A 24115-nucleotide genomic window follows, 5' to 3' on the forward strand; every position below is an offset into this window, starting at 1 on the left:
CCTGTTTTGATTTAATTCATTATGACTTCTCTGACAGCATCCATACAGCATAAGGCTAGTGTCATCTACAATAGCATACAGGTTTTTTAAAATATAGCAAACTAAGATTCTTGTCTACTCTGCTCACGGGGAAAATCCGATGCAGTATTCTTGCCTCTCTCTCAGCCATTAGTTGTCTGCTGTATTGAGAAACACATTATGATTGTAGTGAACTTAGCACTAGAACATCACTAACTGACCAATGGACAAAACTAATTTTTCACAGCTCAGGGACATGAATCATTACTTTATCTTGTCACTATAGCATTTACTAGACTTGCTTTATTTTAAAATTATTATAAAATGAAGATGAATTAACAGTGCATGTTCCAAGCCAGAATAAATGAGTCTCAAATAGGTAGTTGCTTGAATTCAGCTTTTCTTACTGCAGTGTATGGAAGATGAGAAAACCTTGAACTTAGGTTCTAATTCCAAATGATCTGTTCTCCAGTTTATTCAGTTAATGGATTTAAGATGAAGCCACTTATTTTTATATTCAAAACTTTGTTCTGTTTTAAAAATAATTTCCCCCTTCTCATCACTGTTTTTAAGGATTTGGTGAAAATTCACAGGAGTCTAACACAGGACATCAGTGATTCCATTATTAACAAAAACGATCAGAACTTGTATCAAATTTTTATTAGCTACAAGGAGAGGTAAGATTTATGTACTAATTTTTGTCTAATTATGATACCTATGCCCAGTCTGTGAAATCATTTTACTATATTTTTGATGAATGTTTCTAAACTAGAATTGAATTCAACATCAGCATTATAAAGCTAATATTTTGTGTCATGAGCCTGGAAGTCAAAATGTCATCTATTACTTAATGAGCTTTGCCTCTTTTTACTCCCAGTTTTGGCAAAATTGTTACAAACAAAAAGTTTTATACAAACTCTCATGTTGCATCAGGAAAGGTTTAGGTTGGTTATGAGGAGATTTCTTCACAGAGAGAGTGTTCAAGCATTGGGATGGGCTGCCCAAGGAAGTGATTTAGTCACCATCCCTGGACGTATTTAAAAGATATATGGACATGGCACTACAGGACATGGTTTAGTGATGGGACTCGGTAGGTCAGGTTGATGGTTGGACATGATCTCAAAGGTCTTTTCTAGCATATGTGATTCTTTAGAGAGGTAGCAACTATATTGCTAACAAAACTTAAGTAGTTTTTTTTTTTTTTTCCCCACAGCACTTTTTTTAACCATGCAAATAATCCCAGACATTTTATAGCATATACCTGTATTGTTTAATGGATAGAATGGTATAAAGATGTAAGAGGTGCAATATAAGGCAAGGATATGTAATAAGGGCATTCCAGGTTAAAGAAAACGAGAGAGGTGATAAACATGAAAGCAGAGAAAATAGGTGTGAAAGAGAAGATTCTAGAGTCTTACTCTGATCTGCAGTCAAGTATGGCAGCGAAGCAAACATACTTTATTTTCAAACTGTCAAAAATAGCCAGACTAATAACAGGATATCCACAGGAGCATGTTGTACCCTGTAGGCTAGTTGCCAATATTTTTAACCCCTTTTCAAATTGTGTTTTTGTACTGAACAGCACTGAACAACTGTTGAGCTGTATGGATGAACTTACAGGCCTGTAATACTTAGCTGAAAAGCTGTGCTGTGGGCTACAGTGCTGACTTAGCACAAAGTAACCCTTGGAATGTGATTAAAATTGAGTTTCTGGATCCAGAGTGCAAAAGAGTGGTGGGATCAAATTGGATTCTCTTGGGAGTGATGGGGAAGGAGGATTGTTGGGATAATAATGGACTTGTGAGGAACTGAGCAGCAGCATCTGGAAGATGTTTGATGAATGAGTTGTTTTCTGGGTGAGGAGGATCAGCCAGACTATCCATAAACAATCTTGCCTTTATGACCCTCTATCTCAGGACAGAATTATTCCCTAGTCTGATAGACTTGCTGCTGCTCTAGGAGGGAAATAGGGGACAATAACTTTCTCTGGAAAGTACTTAATTTTCAAAAGTAGCACTGAAATGTGTGCTCTAAGGGCAACAAAGGACACTGAGAAGAAATCTCAATCTTAAATGTATTATGCAGAAGGGGAACAACATGATGTAGGGCCAGCATTGTAGCACATACTGGAAGTAATCAGAAGTGATGTTTAGTCAGTATCATCACTTCAGTTGTGAAATGAATGGCCAAGATTCAGTTGGGGATAAAGGAATTTAGGAGGCCCAAAAGGAAAGCCATAAGAATTGCCCAAAAAGGAATTTAAAAATGCAGAGAAGGAATCACCTAAAGAAACGTCTGGAAAAAGTATAACAAAGCAGAACTCTGCAGTGGGGCTAGAAGAAGATCTTTAAGAAGGGTCAAGAGAATACCGTTATAAAACCAGACTCTTCCATGAAGCATTAGTTCTGTTGACAGCTCCTGGGTATTTATTTTAATTCACACTATTGTTTGGATCTGAACCTCACGTGATGTAACCTGGTAGAAAATGTTGGAGATGGATAAGTTAGGATAACTTACCAGATCTTTAAAGGATATGCACAATTAATCTTATTATACTTGTTAGAGAATTTATTTACTACGCTCTTGGAAATCTGCAGTGCTGTAAATATATGGTGTTCTCCTCTTAGACAGTGATTATGCTGCTTTTAATGGGTCCTGCATTTATTGCAGCATACACACGTGAATGTTAAATGAAGTTGCAGTGATTTTTACAGCATTTTGAAAGCAGCTTTAAACTTTATTTTTCTGAATATTTTCCATTGTTTTCATTGTTGGAGTCTGGCTACGTGTGATCTTCGCATATTTAAACGCTACTCCTGTTGAAAAGAGGATTGCTTTTTTTTTTTTTTGGTGAAAAATGAGCAAGAATTTTCCTGAAATAAGCAAATGTTCCCTCTATTCTTTATCTCTCACTTTGATTTAGATTGGTTATTTATGGACAGTACTGCAGTCAAGTGGAAACAGCCATATCATGCTTAGACAACATTTCTAAGACAAAAGAAGATGTTAAATTGAAGTTAGAGGTATAAGAATTTTATAATGTTTGTGTGTGTGCATTATACGTGTTCTGATAACTATGTCCTGCTTTCATCTAAGTCAAAAACCTAGTGGATTAAAACTGAATTTGTTCATCATCTTTTCCTTGTAATTTATTGGAGCCTCTCATCAAATTAATGTTTGGCTATTAAGATACAGACCCTGGCAATCCTGAACAGATGAAGTGAGTGAAGCTTTCCACTGGCAGTAGTAGTAGGGTTAGGATTTATTTTTGTAACTGATATTCCTCAGTTTGTCATATGTTGGCTGAGAATACATAATTGCAGACTTCTATGCCAAACAAGCCCATCTTTAAGCTTCTTAGGGGTTGCTGCCTACCAAGAACCCCAGTTCTTTTCAGCTAGGCTACTGGCTGGCACTCAGGGTTAATATGTCCCAAGTAAGTGTGTTCAAGGTGCAGGACTTTGCTTTTTCCTTGATGGCTTCATGAGGTTCTTGCTGGATGTTCCTCGAAGAGCACCAGCTGCGCCTGCAATCTGGTGTTGTATGTGGACATGCTGTGGATATCCTTCCACTTTGCTGCTAAAAATATTAAAACTGTTAACTAAGAGGAGAAAGCAGTAAACTCAGACATTGGTGTAACTGTAGCAGATGTGTTCTCGATATTCCTTGTCACCTTTGTTTGCCCAGAAATGGCTTTTAGGAGCATTTGCTTTCAAAACTGTCTTATGCTTTTTTTGAAGGTGGTTGCAATGTCTGCCTTCTTCGCTCTGCTTATAGGCAGTATCTTTTTTTTTTTTTTCCCTAGTTCAATCCTATGCCTCATTTCTGTTGTGATGTTTAGTCCATGTTTTTCTTTGTGAAATATCCAAGAACAAATGTCTAGACACAGTCTTTGTTCAGATTTTACTGTCATATCAACTGTTTTGTTCCAGTTTGTTGAAAGCCTTTATCTCAAATTTGCTGAAGTTATTACCATAGCAAATGTATCTCTTCAACATGGTATTCATGAAAATTAAACTTTTTTTTTTATTATTATTGTCCTAATCTATTTTTCTGTTTCAAACTAGGAATGTTCTAAGAGAGCCAACAATGGAAAATTTACTTTGCGAGATCTTTTAGTGGTTCCAATGCAAAGAGTGCTAAAATACCACCTACTGCTCCAGGTATTATATATTTGAATAACACAACTGTGATTGTTTATCATTAGTGGTTTATAAGAATGAGAGCTTAAAAGCCTTTATCAAAGGAAGGTAACTGGCATTTCCATAGATTTGAGACTAATTTGTTATGAAATAAAATCCAGTGAAGTGCAAGTTTTCTTAAAGAGATGATTCCTCAGAGCTGATGCATTTCTGAGAATGATGAAAAAACACAGCTGTTTCCCAGTATTTGAACCTTTCATTCTTGTTATGTTTAAAATGGTTAGTAGTAGCACGCCATAACTGTGGTGCTCTGAAATGTGGATCGTTATCCCCCAACAAGGAAGCTGAACCATACTTACAGCTTACTTTTAAGATGCTTTTCTGCTGTCATAAATTACAATAAAGCCATATTTATTTTGAAATGCTTCTTGTTATAACCCACAAAGCACGAGCTCTCACAGTTAGCCCTATAATAAGGGTGGAGAGTCTTATAAATTTAATTTGATAGCTGTGCCAGGAGACTCATTAGTTCAGCTGCAAAGAAATATATTACTATATGAGACTGTCAGCCCTGCTGATGCTTGTAAAACGTTGTTTTAAAAAAGATCTACTGCTTGCTTGTAAGTAAAATTTTGACTCTATGGAACAACATAGGTTTTGTATATTAGATTTTTGAAATATTTCTGAGCCATCAACATTTTGATCAACAGAAATTTGGAACAAAATAAATGACCAAACTGCTTTTTAAAAAACATGGCTTCTTAGCAGAGGGTTATTAGAGTTAGGGCAGTATGGTTAGGCGGTGGTTGGACTTGATGATCTTTAAGGTCTTTTTGAATCTGAGCGATCATATATATATGATTCTATAGCTTTATAATCAACCTTCTATATTATGAGAAGACGAAATACGATGTGTCATAATGTTCTAAAGTTTGAGATAACATGTAGTAACAGTATACATTGTACAAAAAACATTTTATAGACTTAAAATGAAAAAAATATAGTAAAACTCTTAAAATTGTAATTTGAAATATAAATACTTTTTTATTTCCTAGGATTTTAAGGAGGTTTTTTTGCTAGCTGGGATGTATAATTTTATTTTCAAATCATGAAGAACAAATATTCTGTTTCCCTAGGAGGTTATCTCTTACTTAAGAACTCGAAAAAGCCTTTTTTTTTCCAAAGAGAAAATGGCTAAAAAAAAATCTTTGAATATTTACTTGTGATTTAAATGTGTACTCTGAGTCAGCTTTGTCTTAGGCCTAATGAAACAGTGACTTTTTAGGTAGTTGTCCAGTTAGCTAATATCTTACTGGTAGCTAGTTTATGTCCCTGTCTGCAGCCAAGTGAATGGTTAGAATGGGATTATACACTGGATAGCAGTGAGCAAATGAACTCGACTAAGGATCCGATTGGCAATACTTAATTTCTATGAAGGCAAAATTGGTTTCTACTGATCGTAATAATACGAATATCAGTGTTTAGACTATGTCATTCTTAAATGATTTTTTTAATTATTTGTTTGCAACAGTCCTTGCTCAGCTTACAAGTTGGTCACAGTGGGGAAGAAAATGTGAATTCTCAGGTTGAGTTTTCTGTTCTTAGGTGTGGGATTTTTTCTTTTTTTTGGGTGGAGTGTGTTGGTGGTTGTTGAGGAATGGTGCGTGGAGTAATAACTTCAGTTTTCAGCTGTCAGACACTGGATGAGAAGTTTTATCTACTTTTGTCAATAGGAGCTAGTAAAGCACACTACAGATCCCATGGAGAAAACAAATCTAAAACTGGCGCTTGATGCAATGAAGGTAAGTCATGCTGATCAAGTTTTTATATCCATGTTGGCATTTAAAATGGTAGTTCCTAACTATATTTCCTGGAAAACAGTGTTCTTCACAACAGATCAAATAGATATTTGCTCAAGTCATTGTGTGCTTTGTGAGTACGTAGTTGAATGCCTTACCCAAGTCTTGGAACAAACTCAGTAATTTTCTGAAGAGGAGCATATATGAAATGGAGCTTCCTCATTTCAGTTTACTTTTCTTATCACTTTGCTGTTGTGTACTGAGTTAAGCAGCAGGTGTTTCAATAAATTTGGTCTTAGTTCCAAAGTGTAGAACTATTTCTATAACTCTAAAGCAATTCTAACCTAGTCAGTGGTTTCCCAATGAGGTGAAGACATCTTTCTTTAGAAGACTCTATTTCTATGATCTCTGTGGCTTTACCCTTGAAATTAGTGGTATATTTCTTCAGGTACAGTACCTGTCACTGTACATCTCCTGTGAGTGGCACAAACAAATGCTTTATAGAAGAGCAGTACTGCCTTAATATTACTTTGTGTTCCTCTGTACAGTGAAATTTCTGCTTCACTTGGCTTCACTACATGAGTTGTGAAATTGATGTGGTGGAATTGAGTTTTTTTTCTATCCTGTGGTGGAGGGAAGCCAATACAGTATAGGTCATATCTCCTTCTATTGCAATCTATATCGACCACAGGAGATGCAGAAGTCAAAATAAGTAAGTTTTCAGTCATGCAGCTGCCTATGCTGCTACTTGAATTCCTAGAATACAGACTAGCTCACAAGTGAGGTTTTTGGTTCCCCTTTTTTGTTTCCCAGTTCTGTGCAGTGCATGCAGAGAGCACTTGTGTGATAATCTCCCATGGAAGGTGCCTGACATGCGAATGGAACAGCATTGCTTCCAGCTGATGGCAAGGCAGGCATCTTGGTTGCTAGGAATCATAGAATCATAGAATGGTCTGGGTTGAAAAGGACCACAATGATCATGCAGTTTCAACCACATCCAGCCTGGCCTTGAATAGGGCATCTGCAGGAATGGGGCATCCACAACCTCCTTGGGCAACTAGTTCCAGTGCATCACCACCCTCTGTGTGAAAAACTTCCTCCTAATATCTAACCTAAACCTTCCCTGTCTCCGTTTAAAACCATCCCCCCTTGTCCTGTCACTGTCCACCCTTGTAAACGGCCATTCCCCTTCCTGTTTATATGCTTCCTTCAAGTACTGGAAGGCCACTATGAGGTCTGCCCAGAGCCTTCTCTTCTCCAAGCTAAACAAGCCCAGTTCCCTCAACCTTTGCTCATAGGAGAGGTGCTCCAGCCCTCTGATCATCTTAGTAGCCCTCCTCTGGACTCACCCCGAGAGCTCCACATCCTTTTTGTACTGGGGGTCCCAGGCCTGGGGGGAAAACAACCATGTTTTTTTTTTTTTTTTTTTTTTTTTTTTCCACTTTTTTTTTCCTCCTTTTATTATGTGCTTCATTGTTTCTGTGATGGCTGGACTCAAAATAAGACTGATTAAGAAAACTTGTCAGAAGGATTGTGGCATTTGTGTTCTGCCTGCCAGCCAATGATAATAATAAATAATTCTGCAGGAACTGGCATCTCTCACTGAGGTCACATCATCGTTTTCCTCCCAATTAAACCATATCCTTCCATAGCCCTGTCAGAGCAGTAGAAGTAGCCATGCAACATAGATTTGTTGCTTCTAAAGGCTTTCGTTTGTCTGCTTGGAAATGATATTTGGAAAAAAAACTGACAACAAGAGGGTACCGCACCCTGGAAAGAAAATGTTGCTTAAAGAAAACTGACACTGACACAATCAAGAGGTTATTTAATTTCTACACCAACTCTTGGAAGACTGATGTGAATGTATCCTCTTTACATTCCTTAGGGAAACTGGCGTGATAATTGCAGCTATTCTTAGATTGTGATTAAAATTTTATTAGAAAGAATATGTATCCTTTCCCTACCCTCCCAAATTTGTAGTCGTATTGAAGGATACTGTAAAAGCAAGTTGTGAAGATCAGAATACCTTTTCTAACCGCTGCTCTCAGCATCCCTGACCTCACCAATTACCACTGCCGCTTGCTTCTTATCTCTAGCTATAAACAGAGAAGCCTCAGCAAATTGTCACTATTACTCAAGTGCATTCGAAGCCGTTTAAAGGCTTTAGTGAAATGTGTATGTTATGTGCTCTGGTACGGAAGACAATAATGATCTCAACCTGTTAATTTAAGTAGTATATCGCTTTAAGGACACTTTTAAAATCTGTGTAATATCTTCTTTCTGCTGTACAACACTATTACTCTGCAGTAGCTTATTATGTCCCTCTTAATATGCATTCCTTCACATAAATTAAATCCTTACTTTTGAGGAGCATTGTATATGTTTTCTATTATATTCTATCTTTACCTTTTGTATTGTCTGATTTTGAATGTTGTTGGCTGGTTTCTTTAGGCCACAGCTGTACTGTATAAATGACATTTCCATCTTCAGTTTTTAGAATAAGTCATTAACGAAATCCCGAAAAAGTCGGCCCTTTAAAAGAAACAACAAAAACAAAACAATATGTTGTCCTTTCTTGCTACAGGATTTGGATTTGAACAGATAAAATGAAGAAAGATGTATATTTGATTTAAGATGTGCAGAGGCTTTTTTAAATGTATTTTGTCAGACAGATTGGTAATTCACTAACATCAAGTATGTATATATTTGAATATATTTATGTATGTATTTAAATGTGAAGATAAGCCTAAGAACTAGAAATAAATTTGCTGAAATAATGTATTGAAGTGGTTTGTTTTGGACTTTCTCCCTTTTCTGGTTGATGCTCTAGGACTTGGCTCAATATGTAAATGAAGTGAAGAGAGATAATGAAACACTCCGTGAAATTAGACAATTTCAACTATCAATAGAGAATTTGGTATGTGATACTTTTAGCTTATACAGTTCTTAGTAACTTTTGATCAAATGCGATGATGTACATATATTTTTATTCCTTTTATATGGGAAGATAGTAAGCAATCTTGGTGAAATTCATGTGCAAGTATGACTTGCTTAGTCTAGAATGATAGAATGATGATTTACTTACAGAGATATCTGCTAAAACTGTAAATCCCTGCTGGGGTCTTGTATGTAGTTACAACTATTTGCATAGATAAATGTTTGTATTTGTACAGTGATTCAGTGATTCAGATGATTTTGAAGTGCAAAAAATTCTTTGTCTGAAGACAAGTATTGAACAATCTGATGCCCTACTGTATGTAGGTTGCTCTTCAAGTAATACCTCTTATTTATTTCCCTGGAAACTACAACAGAGATGAAAAGCAGAATAGCACTGCTTGATAGAGCAAATTCTCAGCCACAAAATGCTATTTGTCAATGTAGTTAACACCATCAGCTATACATTTTAACCAGTGATAAAGAAAAGCCCGCATGCTGTGCTCATAAAAGTATGCGTGGCAGTCCATAAGTTGGCTTGTCTTTCACGTCAGTGTTACCACTGCTCAAATGAACCACCCATGAGCACTTGCTATGCTCACATCTACTGTTTGGTCCCCATAAATGTTCAGCGAGCATCAGTGAATGTCAATGGGTGCCATTTTTTCTGTGTAGAAGAATTCAGTGACATAGCTTTACATTCTACATGCTTCCAGGTCTGACTCCATTTTGTCAGACTGCCCCTCTGCTGCCTTCAGTTTCAAAGCAACAAAATGTAATGGAATACTGGTGAGAAGGTTCAACCTCCAATATCTGCCTCTGATGTGAAGGGCCAAGATAACAAAATAAGAGGCATTACTTTTGGAGTGGTCCTTATATTTAGTTCAAATGACAGTGACCTGAAAAGCACTTTTCTGGGATAAAAGCAGTGAGTGATCTAACATTTGAGTGTGTTACCTTACCACTTTTGCTGCACTGAATCAAGTGTATTATTTCCATTTCAGAATCATTCCCTCTTACAGTATGGAAGACCTCAGGGTGATGGGGAAATAAGGATAACTACGTTAGACAAACGTGCGAGGCAAGACAGGTGATGTCATGACTTCTGGTGTTTGCTATTAAAATGCCTGTGAAGTATCTCTATTTGCATATTTGAGGTCAGCTCAGTGATTCTTGAGAGTACTTTAATTTCACTGTGCATTCATAGACACCATCACTGTTTAGCATGTGAATTTGCGAAGAAGTTATGTATGGGAAATTAGCTATTGCGTTACCATGTAAGATAATCTATGTCTTTAGCAAGAGTACTTTCAGTGTTTCTTGTTTTGATATTCAGTAGTTAAGTTGTTCAACGTTTTAAGTGCCACAGGCAAAGGTTTATAAGATGAGACTTGGTATGCTGGCTATCTGGAATGTTTTCAACTCTCTTTACACTATATTTTCATAGGCATATATTCTTGTTTGATCTGGCTGTAATTGTTTGCAAACGGAGAGGTGATAATTATGAAATGAAGGAAATAATAGATCTTCAGAAATACAAAATTACAAATAACCCCACTACTGATAAAGAAAATAAAAAGGTAAGTATTTGTTAATAATGTTCATGTAAAATATATACACTTTCGACAGCAGTTAGAAACCTTTCTGCAGGAATTTAGAATGTACATATACAATTTATATACAAAATTTTATGTATTATCCAAAAGCCAAGATGAGTATTTGTTTATTCTGATGTAGCAGCTAAAACATTTGAGTAAGCTATTCCCATGTCAGTAGAATAGCGTGCTCTTGGTGTTTAGGAGAATAAGGGCTTTTATTAAGGAACATAGAGATGTTTTTTCTTCTTTTTCTTTTTTTTTTTTTTTTTTGTTCTATGTAACTGGTGATGTGTATTGCCAATCTTTTTCTACAGTGGTCTTATGGCTTCTACCTCATTCATATCCAAGGTCAAAATGGGTTAGAAGTTTATTGCAAAACTAAAGATTTGAAGAAAAAATGGCTTGAACAATTTCAGATGGCTCTGTAAGTATTTGTGTTTAAAGCAAAATCATGTTACTCAAGTGTGGGAATGTCACTTAAATTAAACTACAATACCTATCTTTTATTTTTTAATATAGGTTAGTTATCTATTTTGTTTGACGTGACTTTGCTTGACTTTGAAAAACAATAGCGCTGACACATCTTCATGAATGTGGTATTTACTTGAAACTCCTCTTGAAAAAGAAAGAGGGCACCCTAGACTATGTATTGCCAAATTTGCTGTTAAGACTACTTCAGTAATGCTGTCTTATACAGCTGGGGGAAATAATTATTTTAGCAGTAAAGATAAATCGTTCTGATAACTTTTCTGTTCCCATTTTAATTTTGAGTAGTTGAAATATATTTTTGAAAGATGATGCAGAAGACTAAAGAGAGTAGATTCTATTTTTCTAGGTGGTTTTTAACAAATCTGTTGGTTAGTGTTTGGAATAAGTTGCTCAACTTGGTACATTTCATTTCAAAAGCCTGATTTCCTCTGTATATTTTTAACTAAAAAGAGCAGACTGCTTTAGACTTCTCAAAGTTGTTCAGATGAAGCACTGCATGTAACATTATTGGTATGCAGCATGAGCTTTATTTCCATATCTGATTCTTCTTGGAAAGACAACTATGATTATTGACACCTCAGATATTCTTATTACACGTAAAAGAAGTGAACAAGGGAATTGGATGACAAAGTGATGCATGATTTATTTAAAAAAAAAAAAAAAAAAAAGCAACAGTGTGGGAGAGAGTAAGATAGTCCCTGTGAAAATAGAGAGAGAGCATTAATAAGGTTTTTTTGGATGTGATTGCAAAGGTTTATGGAGTGGAGAACAAGGGTGTTATGAGCTGATACGACTGGAACTTGCTTATAAGCTATATGTATTCCTTCAAAACCTCCGTATGATGAGTGTTAATGATTTAGATGAAAATAAAAGGGAAGACAACCTGAGCTGGACAGATATAATGACGCCCTCTAACCATAAAGATCTTGCTGATTTTAGCAAAGAAAGAGATGACAAATTTTTGCAGAAATGGATGTTGTAGTGAGAAATGGGAGAAGACTTTCTTTAAGCGTGCAGATAGCTGCCTACTTCACCTTTCCCTATCTTTCTGTCCGTGTTCTCTCCCTGCTGTTTTATTGTCATTATTGATATTTAGTTAAACATAGAATAGAACATGTATGGAAATCATGAGGAACTCAGATGTTTCAGCTTTAGCTCTGCAACTATTGACTAGTTTTCAGACTTCATATCTCATACTTGTGTGCAAAAAATCCAGAAAACCAAGAACAGAAATGTTAAGGAGATCAGTAAGAGTCAGTTAAGTTTCTTGGTTTTTTTCTTGTTTTTTGGGGTTTTTTTTTTTTTTTTTTGGTTGTTGTTGTTTTGTTTTCCCCTGGAGCAGCTCCTCATTTATTCTCAAATACCATTTTAGTTCTGTGCAGGCATGTTTTCTTGCCCTCTCCTCTACTTTCTCTGATCTCTAGTGCCTGAGGACATCCCCATCCCTTGTGCACATGTGTGCAGCTCCTCTGAGGCTCCCAGTTAAGTGCTGAGCTGGAGCTAGCCCCTCTGCCTCACTCACCTCCTCTCATCACTGCCCCTAGACGTGCCTTTGCAGGGAGGGCTGCTGCTGCCAGTTGCCTTGTGAGCAGAGAGACTCGGGCCTGCAGGGCTTACAGGTTACTGTGGTACTCATTCCTCTAGGGATCATGTGGTTTCTCACTGAAAACGAGTATAGTGGTGCCAGCCTCGTCTTGCACAGATGATCATCCCTCTTGTAAACCCATGCCTCTGGGTTAACCTCTTCCTGTGTGATTAAAGGTTGAAATGCAGAAGCATGGGAACTGGAGGAGCAGAGTTACTACAGGTCAAGGCTAGCATGTAACATGATACAATGGTATGATTTGCATCAGCCAATGCTTTTTCTTTGTTGTTTTATAACCACTGAAATTTAAATATGGAGCTTTTGTACTTTGTGAAGCTCTTATACCTTCACCTAGTCTGTTACAGGGGCTTGACCTTATGGCATATTTCCCACAGCAGTTTTCTCAAAACATACCTCTGTGTATATAGAAATAATGATATTCTAATCAGTGCTAAGGTACGAGAGTTTGGGAATAAATGAAGCCAACTTCTGAACAATTGGGTGGTTGATTTGATTTGTTTTTTTGGGGTGTCATTGCTTATTGAGTAGGTTGCCTACTCTAGTAGTGTCATTCCACTCTGAAAAGTAGCCATGACTAAAAGTATGCAGTTACTTATCATAATAATAATTACCACTTTCTTGGGCAAAATGCTTCTTGTTATTTTTAAATTTTCAGAGACTGAAAAATGGCACAGTTAAGAAGAGTTGCATTAGATGCTTTTTTGATTATCAGGAATGATGTTTACAGTTCCAGACAGAAATTTCAGTGCAGTTCTGTTGCCTTCTGGATAACGTTATAAACGAAATCAGGTGCCTGCAAGTCTTAATCTAAGAATGTAACAAAAGAACAGATTAAGATCTCTCTTACAATTTATAAATTAAGAGTAAGCCTTTTTTTTCCCCCCTAGAATAACTCATTGGCATAACTACGTTAGGCTGCAATTTTGCTTTCATAGGTTGGATGTTTATATTGGTCTATGAGCAACAGTGATAATAGTTATTGCTGAAAAGGCACTTACTATAAAGATAACTTATTTTGGTTCCTGAACCTGTAGAAGTATTTCAAGAAAAATGCTGTTAAAATCTTTTCATCGTAGACAAGACCTAAATCCAATGAAATCAGCTGAATAATTCTGTTGCTGCTCTGGTGTAACTGAGATGAGAATTTGTCTCTAAGTATGGAAAGTTTCTGTTATTGATGAAGTATGAAATAGAGGAGAACACAGGATTGTAAACTGGGCTTAGTTTCAACTTGAGGGGCAGAATACATTAGGCATACTTGATATGGCAAATCTTAGAAATCCCAGTGCAATTTTCAGAGTGCTACTTTCCATACTAGTTAACTTTGTTAGAAAACTACCTTAAACCATAAAAAATACTCCACCTCTTGGCTTGCGCAGTTGTTGTTGTAGTCTATATTCTGAGTTGTTCTGTCATGAGGGAGGCTGAGAACAAGTGGTTACTGTTAATATGAAACTGAGTAAGCTATTACTATTCAAATAGTAGTTCTGCTACAAGGTTTGTGTGTGTGTGTGTGTGTGTGTGTGTGTGTGTTGTGTGTGTGTGTGTGTGTGACTACTGCTTTATTTAGATAAAACATAATGGAACAACACCAAATTTTATTTTTCCAAATGCTTTCGTGTAGGTGACTGATGGAGCCAGCACACACACTCCATTCTCAGTAACAGTAGAACTGCAGCACTGTTGTACTGGCACTGTTTATCTTTTCACAGTTATTTCCAATGTTGAAGCTGAGTCTGCCCGTGCTCTCCTTTTTTTTTTTTTTTTTTTTTTTAAGTGTATTTTGTACAATCTGAGAAACTCTGGTTTGTTGGGAGCTTTGTTTTTTCTGGGCAGTAAAATGAGGCAGGACATTGAGGCAGCACCCATCACCATTGCAGTAAAACTCTCAAAGCTGAAACTTTGGTTGGGTTCTGAATTCAAGAAGTTTTTGCCACACAATTGAAATATGTTTTAGTGGGAACCCGCATAATGCACTTGGTTTAGTGTGCCTGTTCCCTCTCACTGGTGTGAGTGGAAGTTCTGGTGCACAGTGAAACTGTAATTGCTTATTGCCTCAGAAGAAGCACTACTTGACAGCAGTAGTGGTTAATTTGGGTGGTTGCTACTTTCTTCTTGGAACTCTATTAATAATAATAGATGAGCTTATAGCTGTATGGGTAAATAAGCACCTTTTTAAAGATAGTACTGCAAAGACTTTACCAGATGTGGAGCACTTGTTTAATCTAGCGTGTCGAATAGCATTGGTTTAAACATAGAGTCATTTCATATCCAAGATAATATTAATAGAAATGTACAGCCAAATTACTGCACCAAATTACTCAGCCACACTAGAGACTTGTATTAAGTGAGAGTTTGTCAGCTCTGTGATTGTGCATGGCTTATTTGCTGCATGCTAACTATTAAAACCTCAAAAACTGGTTACAAGTGCAAGACAATTTTGATACGTTTTTCTAGTAAAATGTCCCATCTAATCTTTTTTCCTCCTGTGTGGAAAAAAAAGAACCAGACTATTCAGAACAAATGTCTCATACCTACAAATTACATAAAATGCTGCAGCACTGGTCAATACTGCTTTTTTTCTAGAAGGTTCTCGTACAGCGTTTTTAATGCTTGTTTTAAATAAAAAAAGCCCCTCAAACCATGGAATAATATCTTTTGTCAATGAATTTCATGCAGGCAGCTCTTTATTGAAAGAAGTTGTTGAATGCTAAAATTATCTTCCTCTAATTTGAGTATACCTCAGCTGTATTACTTGGGCTTTAGAACTACTCACCTGGCTAATTATCAGGCTTAATGTCTTATGTGGCAACTGCTTTTTTCATCATTGCTGTAATGTTTCATTCTTTTTTCTTTCATTATAAGATGAAAGAATAAATAGTAGAAATATGTCAGTTACTATTACACATCTAATGTGGACACTGAACATTTACTTCCATCCACCAAATATTGCTTTGTGCTAAGTTTGTTAATGTTTGTTAATCATGATAGAGCATGGAGCCAGTTCTATGAGGTTGTCCTCACGATGGCATTTGAGACCTTTTCCTTCAAAGGCCGTGTATTACATTTTTACATTTACTTAATGTCTGAATCCATTAATGTAATATAGAATGCCATACATTATGCTGATTTGTCCTGAATAATGTCCAGTTTGCTAATTTAATTTTTTTTTTTTCACATTGTGCTTTGTAGTCTACTCTAAAAATGGCCATCGGCAAACTAGATAGGAACATGTTGTGCAGAAATGCACTTAAAAATGAAACCAAAGAAGAATTGAAACTGGAAGGAGTGTGTGGAATTTGTCTGCTTGAGTATTCTGCCCAGTATTCAAGCTTACGTAGCTCAGGGCCTCCACTTGAGTTTAGTACTGCTGGATTTCAAAATGCATGGGATAAGTATTGCAAAACCTCATGCAACAATGTTGTAATGTGCCTTTTAATTAGTCTTTACTCAACATCTTTTTGACAGACTAAAAAGTGCATGAAAACAACTTGCAGGCAGACTGGCCTTTTTTAATGTACCTTATTAAAATGTCATCCTCAGAAGTGATATGATTGCAGTGTGTGCTTGGACGTTTTTACTGAAATCACAGTATTAACATCATGCCTGAAATGTAAGCGAGAAACCCATGATGAATTCTGTGAATTAATGAATCTGAAATATTTTTTTTCAGTCCCATATCCCAATAGAGGAGATGTTCATATGTGAAAGGTCTATAGCCCTTAAAAACAAGATTTGTTTTATTATTTTTTATTTTTATTTTGTCTACTCTGTATTAAGTTCTTAGGCGGCTAAGGAACTTGTACAGTGGCTCAGGTACAACTAGTACATTTCTGAAAAATTGTTTCAATTAGACATCAATTCACGCTGCTCAACTCAAGGGAAATGGAACACATCATCTGATTGAATGGAAATATTCTTGAGATTCATTCATTCTCAAGCCTGATAGGCGTGCGCACGTAACATTTTAGATTAAGCAAGCTACATAAATTGTAGATAGCTCATTGGTTTTCTAGATTTTATAGAATACTGGTACGTGACACAGGCTAGGTGAAAATTGTTCTCTTACCTATTTCCAAATTTGCACTCTGTGACTAATGACATTGGTCAGATTCAGCTTAAATAGATCTGTTCCCTGAGATAGAGTATTAATAATGCATATGCATTAAGACTCCTTCTGAGAGAATATTTGAGCTCCGACATATTGAACACTGACATATTAAATTAAAGCTTTCTTATCAGAGCACTTTAAAAGCCTTAGATATCTGCTGCATTTTTCAAATAGCCTCGAAAGGTGTTTCACTTACACCAACATCGCATAGTGGGTTACCAAAGCAATAAACAAACGTCTGCCAGGGCTTCTCCATCAGTATGAATAATTCAGTACTGCACAAATGAATACCAAGTTCATGGCTGCCTGTGCTTTGCTAAGACTCCAGTTGTTTGTGATCAAATGTCTTTCAGGGTTACAGGCAACCATTCACTGTATAGCTGTGTGATTCCTTTAGATTATTCCAGGCACAGCAAAAACAGTGTGAAGAATTTATAGGTGGTTAAGAGCACAGTGAAAAAATAGCACAGAATGTGAAAGCAAAACAGTTTTTGAAAATAGCGTGTAAACAATTATAAATAAGTCTATTTAGATACTGTATTTTCCAGTTCACAAGCATGAAAGATGTTCCTGTCCTTGCACTCTCACAGTTTATTATGTGAGGGGCACTACTATGAAAATTATTAAGCATTTCTTAAAATTCTATCAAAGTGAAGTAAGATGTTAGTGATAACATATCTCACAAATTAAGTACTACCACCTAAAGAGATTTTTGTACGATGTCCTAATTATTTTTTTATAGACTCTACACATATAATGTTGGTTATATGTTTGTCTTTGATATTTTCACCATATGATCAGATGCCCTTGTTCCTCCCTGCAAACTCCCCATTACCCTTTTGTCTATCTTTGCAGATTTAGGTGTTTGCCCAGCAATTTGCAGCTTTATGTTCCTATCCAGTTCACACTTCTACAATTTCTACTTCTAAGCAAAGACACTTATCATAGATTCATGTTTAACTGAATATAAAACATTTAATGTTTATCATAGTAAGCAATTAATACTTTAAAATCCAAACTTAAAGCTGTTATTTACAGGATTCAGCCAGGTAATATTTAAGGCATATAAGGTACTGACAATATTGATTTACAAATACTGAAGTGTGAATGATCTTTGTTCTTAATGGGTAACATTGTTTATGGATGTTATACAGAAACAGATTACCTCAAAGTGGTCCATCTCTCATCCTTTTCAGGGAAGTGAATTGAAAGTAAGGCAAAGGAAAGACATTATCTTGTTTGAAACAATGCATTACATTTCCAAAAAGTTAAAACAGTAAACTGCTTGATCTCAAAAAAGCCACTCATTGTATGATCAAATAAGTGAATTTCCTAGGAAAGTCTTAGAAGTTGTTTGTTCTTGATCAAACCAACAATTTACTTGTGACATGGTTAATAATATAACGTATATTCTTGATGGTGACTCTTTGATGTGACAAACCAGAATATTTGAGCATTAACATATGGAGGACTGATTGATTGATTAATTCAGTAAATAACATCTTCAAAGATGGTTCTGAAATATAACAGCCTAGATGGATCAGAGACAATGAATTAACTGTAAGTAATCAGTGTTGCTTTTTGAGAAAAGAAAGTAGAAAGGGAGCTGAAAATATGTAAAAATATGTATTTCACATACCTTGTAAAATACATTGTCTATGTCTAGTGAGAACACCCTTTAAGAACAATGTTTTCTCTTAATCTCTTACAGTAAATCGTAAGAATCATACTCTTGTAAAGATACCAAAATAATTATTTATTTGTATTTATGCCCTTCACTCTAACTTTATTTTATTACATAACTGCCTTTCTGTTGGATGGTACCTTTCTATGAAGTGATCATCTGAAATGATGAAAATTTAATGTGAGAAAAAAAAAAAGTGATTTGTGGGCAGTGTGATTATTAGGGCAGTCTACTGTGTGTCAAAGCAGGGAGTGAGGTCAAACATGTTTGGGGACAAACTTTACATGAAATTCTTTATAGAAGGTGTGGCTGGAAGCTTTTTTTCTTGTTTGATTGTGACATATATAGTTTTCTATTTCGTAAGTAATAACACGAACAGCAGAAATGTTAGCAGAAATGCAGAGATGTTAGCTACATTTTATTGGTTAGTACCTGGTTGACACAGCAAAGTTCTAAGGTGCTTAAAATTTTGGAATTTGGTCACCTGGACATCTAAGTAGGAAATTAAACTTAGAATTGTCGTTTTGTCGTTAATTGCCAGCAGAAATTATTGACTTAAAATACTTAGGGAAGATTTATGTTTGATATTCTGTGGTGATCTCCACTAATAGTATGGTAAGAAAAAATGAAAGTTTCTAGTATCTGTAGATATTAATCTGTGCCTTTTTCTTTATTGTTATGTTGGATGAAGATTGCATCAGATTTCATGTCACGTACATGGTAAAATTTTCTTTAGCAGTTTGTGCTCAGAGTTTCCATAATTCTGAATAGTTCTGTATGGAGTACTTTAAATTCTTATAAGCTTAACATGGAGTGCAGAATAATAACAGCTCTAAAATGCAAAGGTCTAACTCAGGGTAGGATGTTGAAGAGAGTTCAAGGTACAGAGATTTATCCAAGCTTTCTGTAGTATTTCTTCTTTTAATTCTTAAAAATACAGATTCCTTATCTGATACTTAATGCACTTGCATTTTTGTTATGATTATTCAAAGGTGGGTTTTAATTAAATGGAATGGCTACTCATTTTTAAATATAATAATGCTTTTCAAATTACAGGTTATTTCATGAAGATTTGTATACAACAAATCCTTCCTAATTTCTTCTGATGTGATTGCATTTCTTTTAATAATTGATATGGGAATAGTAGCTTCAAAACCTGACCTACATTTCTCCTTAAAATATAAATACAAAACCAACCCAACACTCGTCCCTATCCCCCTTCCTTGCCTGCACAAGATGTATTGTAATTTTTGGGGTAGACTAAATATTGTTAACCCCAGAACCTGCGACTGTGCAGGTCAGTCTGCTCCCAGCCCTAGAGCACCCATAGCTGTGTACCTGCAGCTTTGTAGGAGGAGATGATTCCTCTTCTATCCAAATTGACAGTCCTACTGAGTTATGGCCATCTGGAATATTGTATCTAAACTTCAATGATATCTGTAAGGTTTACTGTTTACTTCCTGGGAATAATGGCTCAATTCAGTCAGTGTTTACAATGCCTTTGATTTCTCTGCATTTTGTAACAGAAGAAATGATCTACTCAGTGGTGTCTAGGTCAGCACCTGCTCTTGTTGATACCCGATCTTGTTTTGCTGCTAATTCACTTCTGAAAGGAGGTCGCTGTGCATCGATTTGCAAAGGGTCACTTTTGCATTAGTCTGAGTATGATATATTTGTTTCTCACTTTTTTTTTGTATGTGCTGTGATTGCTGCAGTGAAGCGTAAATATTCCTCGCATGGTGGAAAAGTAATTTGGAAAAATCTGAGGAATATCAAATATCTCTCATTAATTTTTTCTCTAATACATTATTTTCTTTAAAAATAAGATAGATAAATTTAGATTAAAATTACTTAGAGACTGGGAGGGAGAAGTTGAGTTGTTAATTAAGTACTCCAGAGAAACAATTTTTCAATATTAATTGAAATGTTTGTAATGGGTATAAGCAACACCTCAGTGGGCTTGACCCAGAGCGGGAGTGGGGAGGGGATCTGTGCAGGTCCTAATTGCTGAAGTCTACCTAGTACTGAGAAGCCTCCAAAGAAGTAATTAAAAGAAATGGCCTTCAAAATACAATGGGAGAAATAGAAGAGCAAGTTACTAGAGGACAGCAGTGGACCTTGCAGGGAGACTTTTTAAACTACAGTTTCTAACTGGTAGTGTTAAGGGTACCTGTAAATTCTAACTAGATTTAGAATAATAGAGGAGATTCTTTTCCTTATGCAGTGTTCCTAGGCCTCTTCCTTTAACTCTCTGCCCCTGCAAAATATGAAATCACAGTGCAAAACTTTCCACTGTGTCTGCAGCTGGTGGGGCTGCTTCTGCTTGTCACAAATGCTATGCGAAGAGCTCAATACCTGTAACAAAGACTACAAATGCTCCAATACTATAGTTGCTTGTATTCTTAATGCTTTGTGATAATCTTTTCTCTTTTGTGTGCTTTTTTTTTTCCTCAATAGCACTCATGTTATTTGCATTGCATTAACTTCTTACTTAGAATTTAAACTTACTGTAAGAATTAATATGGTCAACATTGTATTATTCCTTTTCTATATTTCTGTTTGTTGGCAGCCAGCAGGCTTTCAGTAGTTTGTCCATTTGAAATAAATTTCAGACAATGGCTCTTAAAGTTAGTAAGGCTATAAGTAAAATATCTGAAGGGCAAATCTTTTAGGGATCTCCAGAAGAAGAACAACATACATGCGAAGATGCAATCAGTATTAGAATTTGTGAAGTAAGGATTCTATGTTGTTTCTCTTGACAAATATTGCTTTTCTGGAAATGAAGACTGCGATGTCCATATGTCTGTTTTCCATGTGGGGAAGATGTGAAGAGTTACAGTAAACAATTCTAACTTTTTCTTTATTTGATTTCTTGGGACATATATCAATATCAATTGCATATTTAATAATTTCAATTTCATTTTGAAGAGAGAGAAGAGTTTTCAAGCTGAGATTTTAGTATTTTTCCTGGTGTATTTTATTTTAAAAGACTTAACTGGGTAGAGAAAGTTAAATTGATGGTAAAAGAAAGAATACTTGTGCCTAGCCCCTTGAAGAAATTACAATTTGTTTATTTAGCCTGACCTCCTGTTGTGAAAGATATTTTTGTACAGCTCTTGCTGAAAATAAACAAACTTAAGAATGCTGATAAAAATCAAAGAGCTGCTAGATGGTAGCCAAATGCCTGTTACATACTATTGGTATTCAGGCATTGTGATCTTAATGTTTCCCCAGCAGACTATGGTTTTGATCAAATAGGGAAATTACAGTAATGCGTCCCATATAACTTGTTTGATATTCAGTTTGTACTCTTCCCTTTGTGGAGTTCATCTTGGAAACACATTAGACCCAAGATGGTCAAAATAGAGTTTTGTAAAGTGAAGCATAAAGCTTACATAGACACTTCAAGATTGCCAAGGTTCATTGCTTTATTTGAACTTCACTTTTAGTGTTTTGTTTGCCACATGTTTATGTCCTGAAGTTTAGGATTTACTTTAAGTTTTTGAGCTGTTATTAAAATTGCCATAAGAAAGTAATAAAAATGTAATGTAAACTGCTGCATTTTATTCACAAGCACAATATGTTGGTGTTTTGAGATAGGATAGCAAAGTGAACTTATTCCTCTGTCTGTAGACATGGAAAGAGGCATGTAGATGTCTGTCCGTCTCATAAGATAGCTTTGGACTGTCTATAACATTAGGGTGGCCAGTCATGCAGTTAAGCTAGGTGAATTATTCCTAGAATTAATTCTGGTTGAAAAAGTTTGAGGGAGACTGTGGGTGGCTGAAGACAGGGTGGCCTATGCATTAATTTAGTTTTCTGACAGGTAAGTTGATAGAAATAAGAAGCACTGCAAATTTCAAGGGGTATTTTCAAAAGAGGAATATTTCACAGGCAAAAATGGTGTGCTTGGAATTCCATGATATCAAGAGCAGTTGTGTAGATATTTGCTTAATTCTTTCTTCCACTGGACTCTGCAGACTTTTCAGACAAAAGATGTGTTCTGAGATGCAGGACTGACTGAAGCAGATGGTCATTCTGTTCCTTGAATGGTCATTCCAATGGATTATGCAAAGATGAGAACGGAGTGTCCAAATGATGAAGGAGACTAGCAAGACAAGCATCTGGGTTGGTGGTGTAGCAGTGAATTGGTCCCAGTGGGACTAATATTCTTCAAATAACTTGGTAAGAGAAAGCTTTACTCAAAAGGCTCAGGGGCAGCCCAAGGACTTTGCTCTAGTGACTGGAGCAAATTCAGGTAATGGAGGTCCAGCGTTGTGTGGCAGAGGGCACTCAGGGTTGTCCCTTACAAAAATTCTACTGCTGAATTGAGGAGAGAATTGGAAAAAAATTTCTTAATTACAGATTCACTGTTTCTGTATTCTGACATTTTGTCCCTGCTAGAGCGTAGGAGTTAAAACAGCCTGGGGAAAAAGTAGAAGACAAAAAGGGAAACTACTTTTGACTCCCCACACATTGCTTGTAAGAAAAAGAGACAGTTTTTCAAGGAAATGATGAACATGTTCTCTGTCGTTATTTACCCTAGATAAAGTATTCCTGATATAGGAATAATTTCCTGCTCCAACCACTTAGCAGTGTTGCTGGAAAGCAGAAGGTGGATAAAAGGTTTCATTTGTGATAAGCCTGTGGCACCTGATGATGTGAGCTGTGGAGGAAGGGCTGAGCAAACTGTGAGATATCTGGAATGAAGACTCTGTCCCATTCTGCCTGATGGAAATGGAACCCAATTTAAGTCCTAAATTAGGTTTTACTAATGCTAGTTACAGAAATTGTTTTAAGCATATGTTTAAATTTTTATGACAGTTGTGCGTGGGTTCCCATTTTTTTTTTTTCTGGCAAGAAATGCTTCTTCTAAAGAAGACAATATTCTTAGTATTGAATTTAATATTAGTTTAATATCAATTTTATTCTCTGTTTTGGAATGCACTTACCTGTTGGGAAGTAAAAAGGAAAAGTAGGTTGAAAAATGAGATGTATTTTTGAACTGTCATCTTTGTTCTCAGAGCGTTGGTGGAAAACTTTCAGTACTGTAACTACAAGTGCTCCTGTATGGTTATAGGTGACAGAAACGATGTGTGCTGTGCAGTGACTACTGTTTTTCTTCTGAAGTTACCAGCTTTATTTACTATGTTTAAAAATTCCAAAAAATAGTATATACTGTTCACTGTGAAAGGTTTATTGGGAAAAAAATTCTCATGATCTTTGTGGAATTAGGGCATAGGCAGATACAGATGAGTTCTTCTTACTCTTTAGTCTGAAATTTTTGTTATCGCAGAGCAAGTATTAGATGCCAAATTTTTATATAAGTATTATTTTTTTAATTGCTGGGAAGTAATATATGGAAGTATCGGACTCCCAGGTTCTTTAAGTTTCAGACTTGATGTTCATAGACTTGTAACTTGATATATACTGTTACAGTGTATGATCTTATATCATCTCAGGCTTGTCTGACACGATGTGTAGTGTGTGACTACAGAACTGGATTTGCCATAAAGCAGTATGTCTCATCAGATGGTAGAATATGAAACTGTCCACAGTTAGCCCTGAAATAAACTTTTTTATACAAAGCTTTCCTTATTCCACCTCCACACTTACAGTGGATAATATGCATAAGTTTTTTATTGCAGCTTTATGTTTTCAATTGCCATTAATTAATTCTCTGTGTGGAGATTGTTACTCTGCCTTGAGAAGGAACACTATTTTTTATTTTGTA

The 24115-nt window shown here is 35.9% G+C and overlaps 1 protein-coding gene across 4 annotated transcripts in view; it reads left to right on the forward strand.

Moving 5' to 3' along the window:
* The window catches only part of VAV3 (vav guanine nucleotide exchange factor 3), a 155161-nt gene that overhangs the window by 69407 nt on the left and 61639 nt on the right, over positions 1 to 24115 (forward strand). For all 4 annotated transcript variants that reach the window (XM_085231229.1, XM_085231226.1, XM_085231227.1 and 1 more), the window contains 8 exons: positions 592 to 695; positions 2942 to 3041; positions 4086 to 4181; positions 5894 to 5962; positions 8790 to 8876; positions 9898 to 9983; positions 10341 to 10473; positions 10806 to 10915. In XM_085231229.1, the coding sequence (XP_085087355.1) occupies positions 592 to 695; positions 2942 to 3041; positions 4086 to 4181; positions 5894 to 5962; positions 8790 to 8876; positions 9898 to 9983; positions 10341 to 10473; positions 10806 to 10915 (785 nt within the window). The remainder of the gene's footprint in view (positions 1 to 591; positions 696 to 2941; positions 3042 to 4085; positions 4182 to 5893; positions 5963 to 8789; positions 8877 to 9897; positions 9984 to 10340; positions 10474 to 10805; positions 10916 to 24115) is intronic.

Source organism: Meleagris gallopavo, chromosome 10, assembly GCF_905368555.1.
Source record: "Meleagris gallopavo chromosome 10, MGAL_WU_HG_1.1, whole genome shotgun sequence".
NCBI lineage: Eukaryota > Metazoa > Chordata > Aves > Galliformes > Phasianidae > Meleagris > Meleagris gallopavo.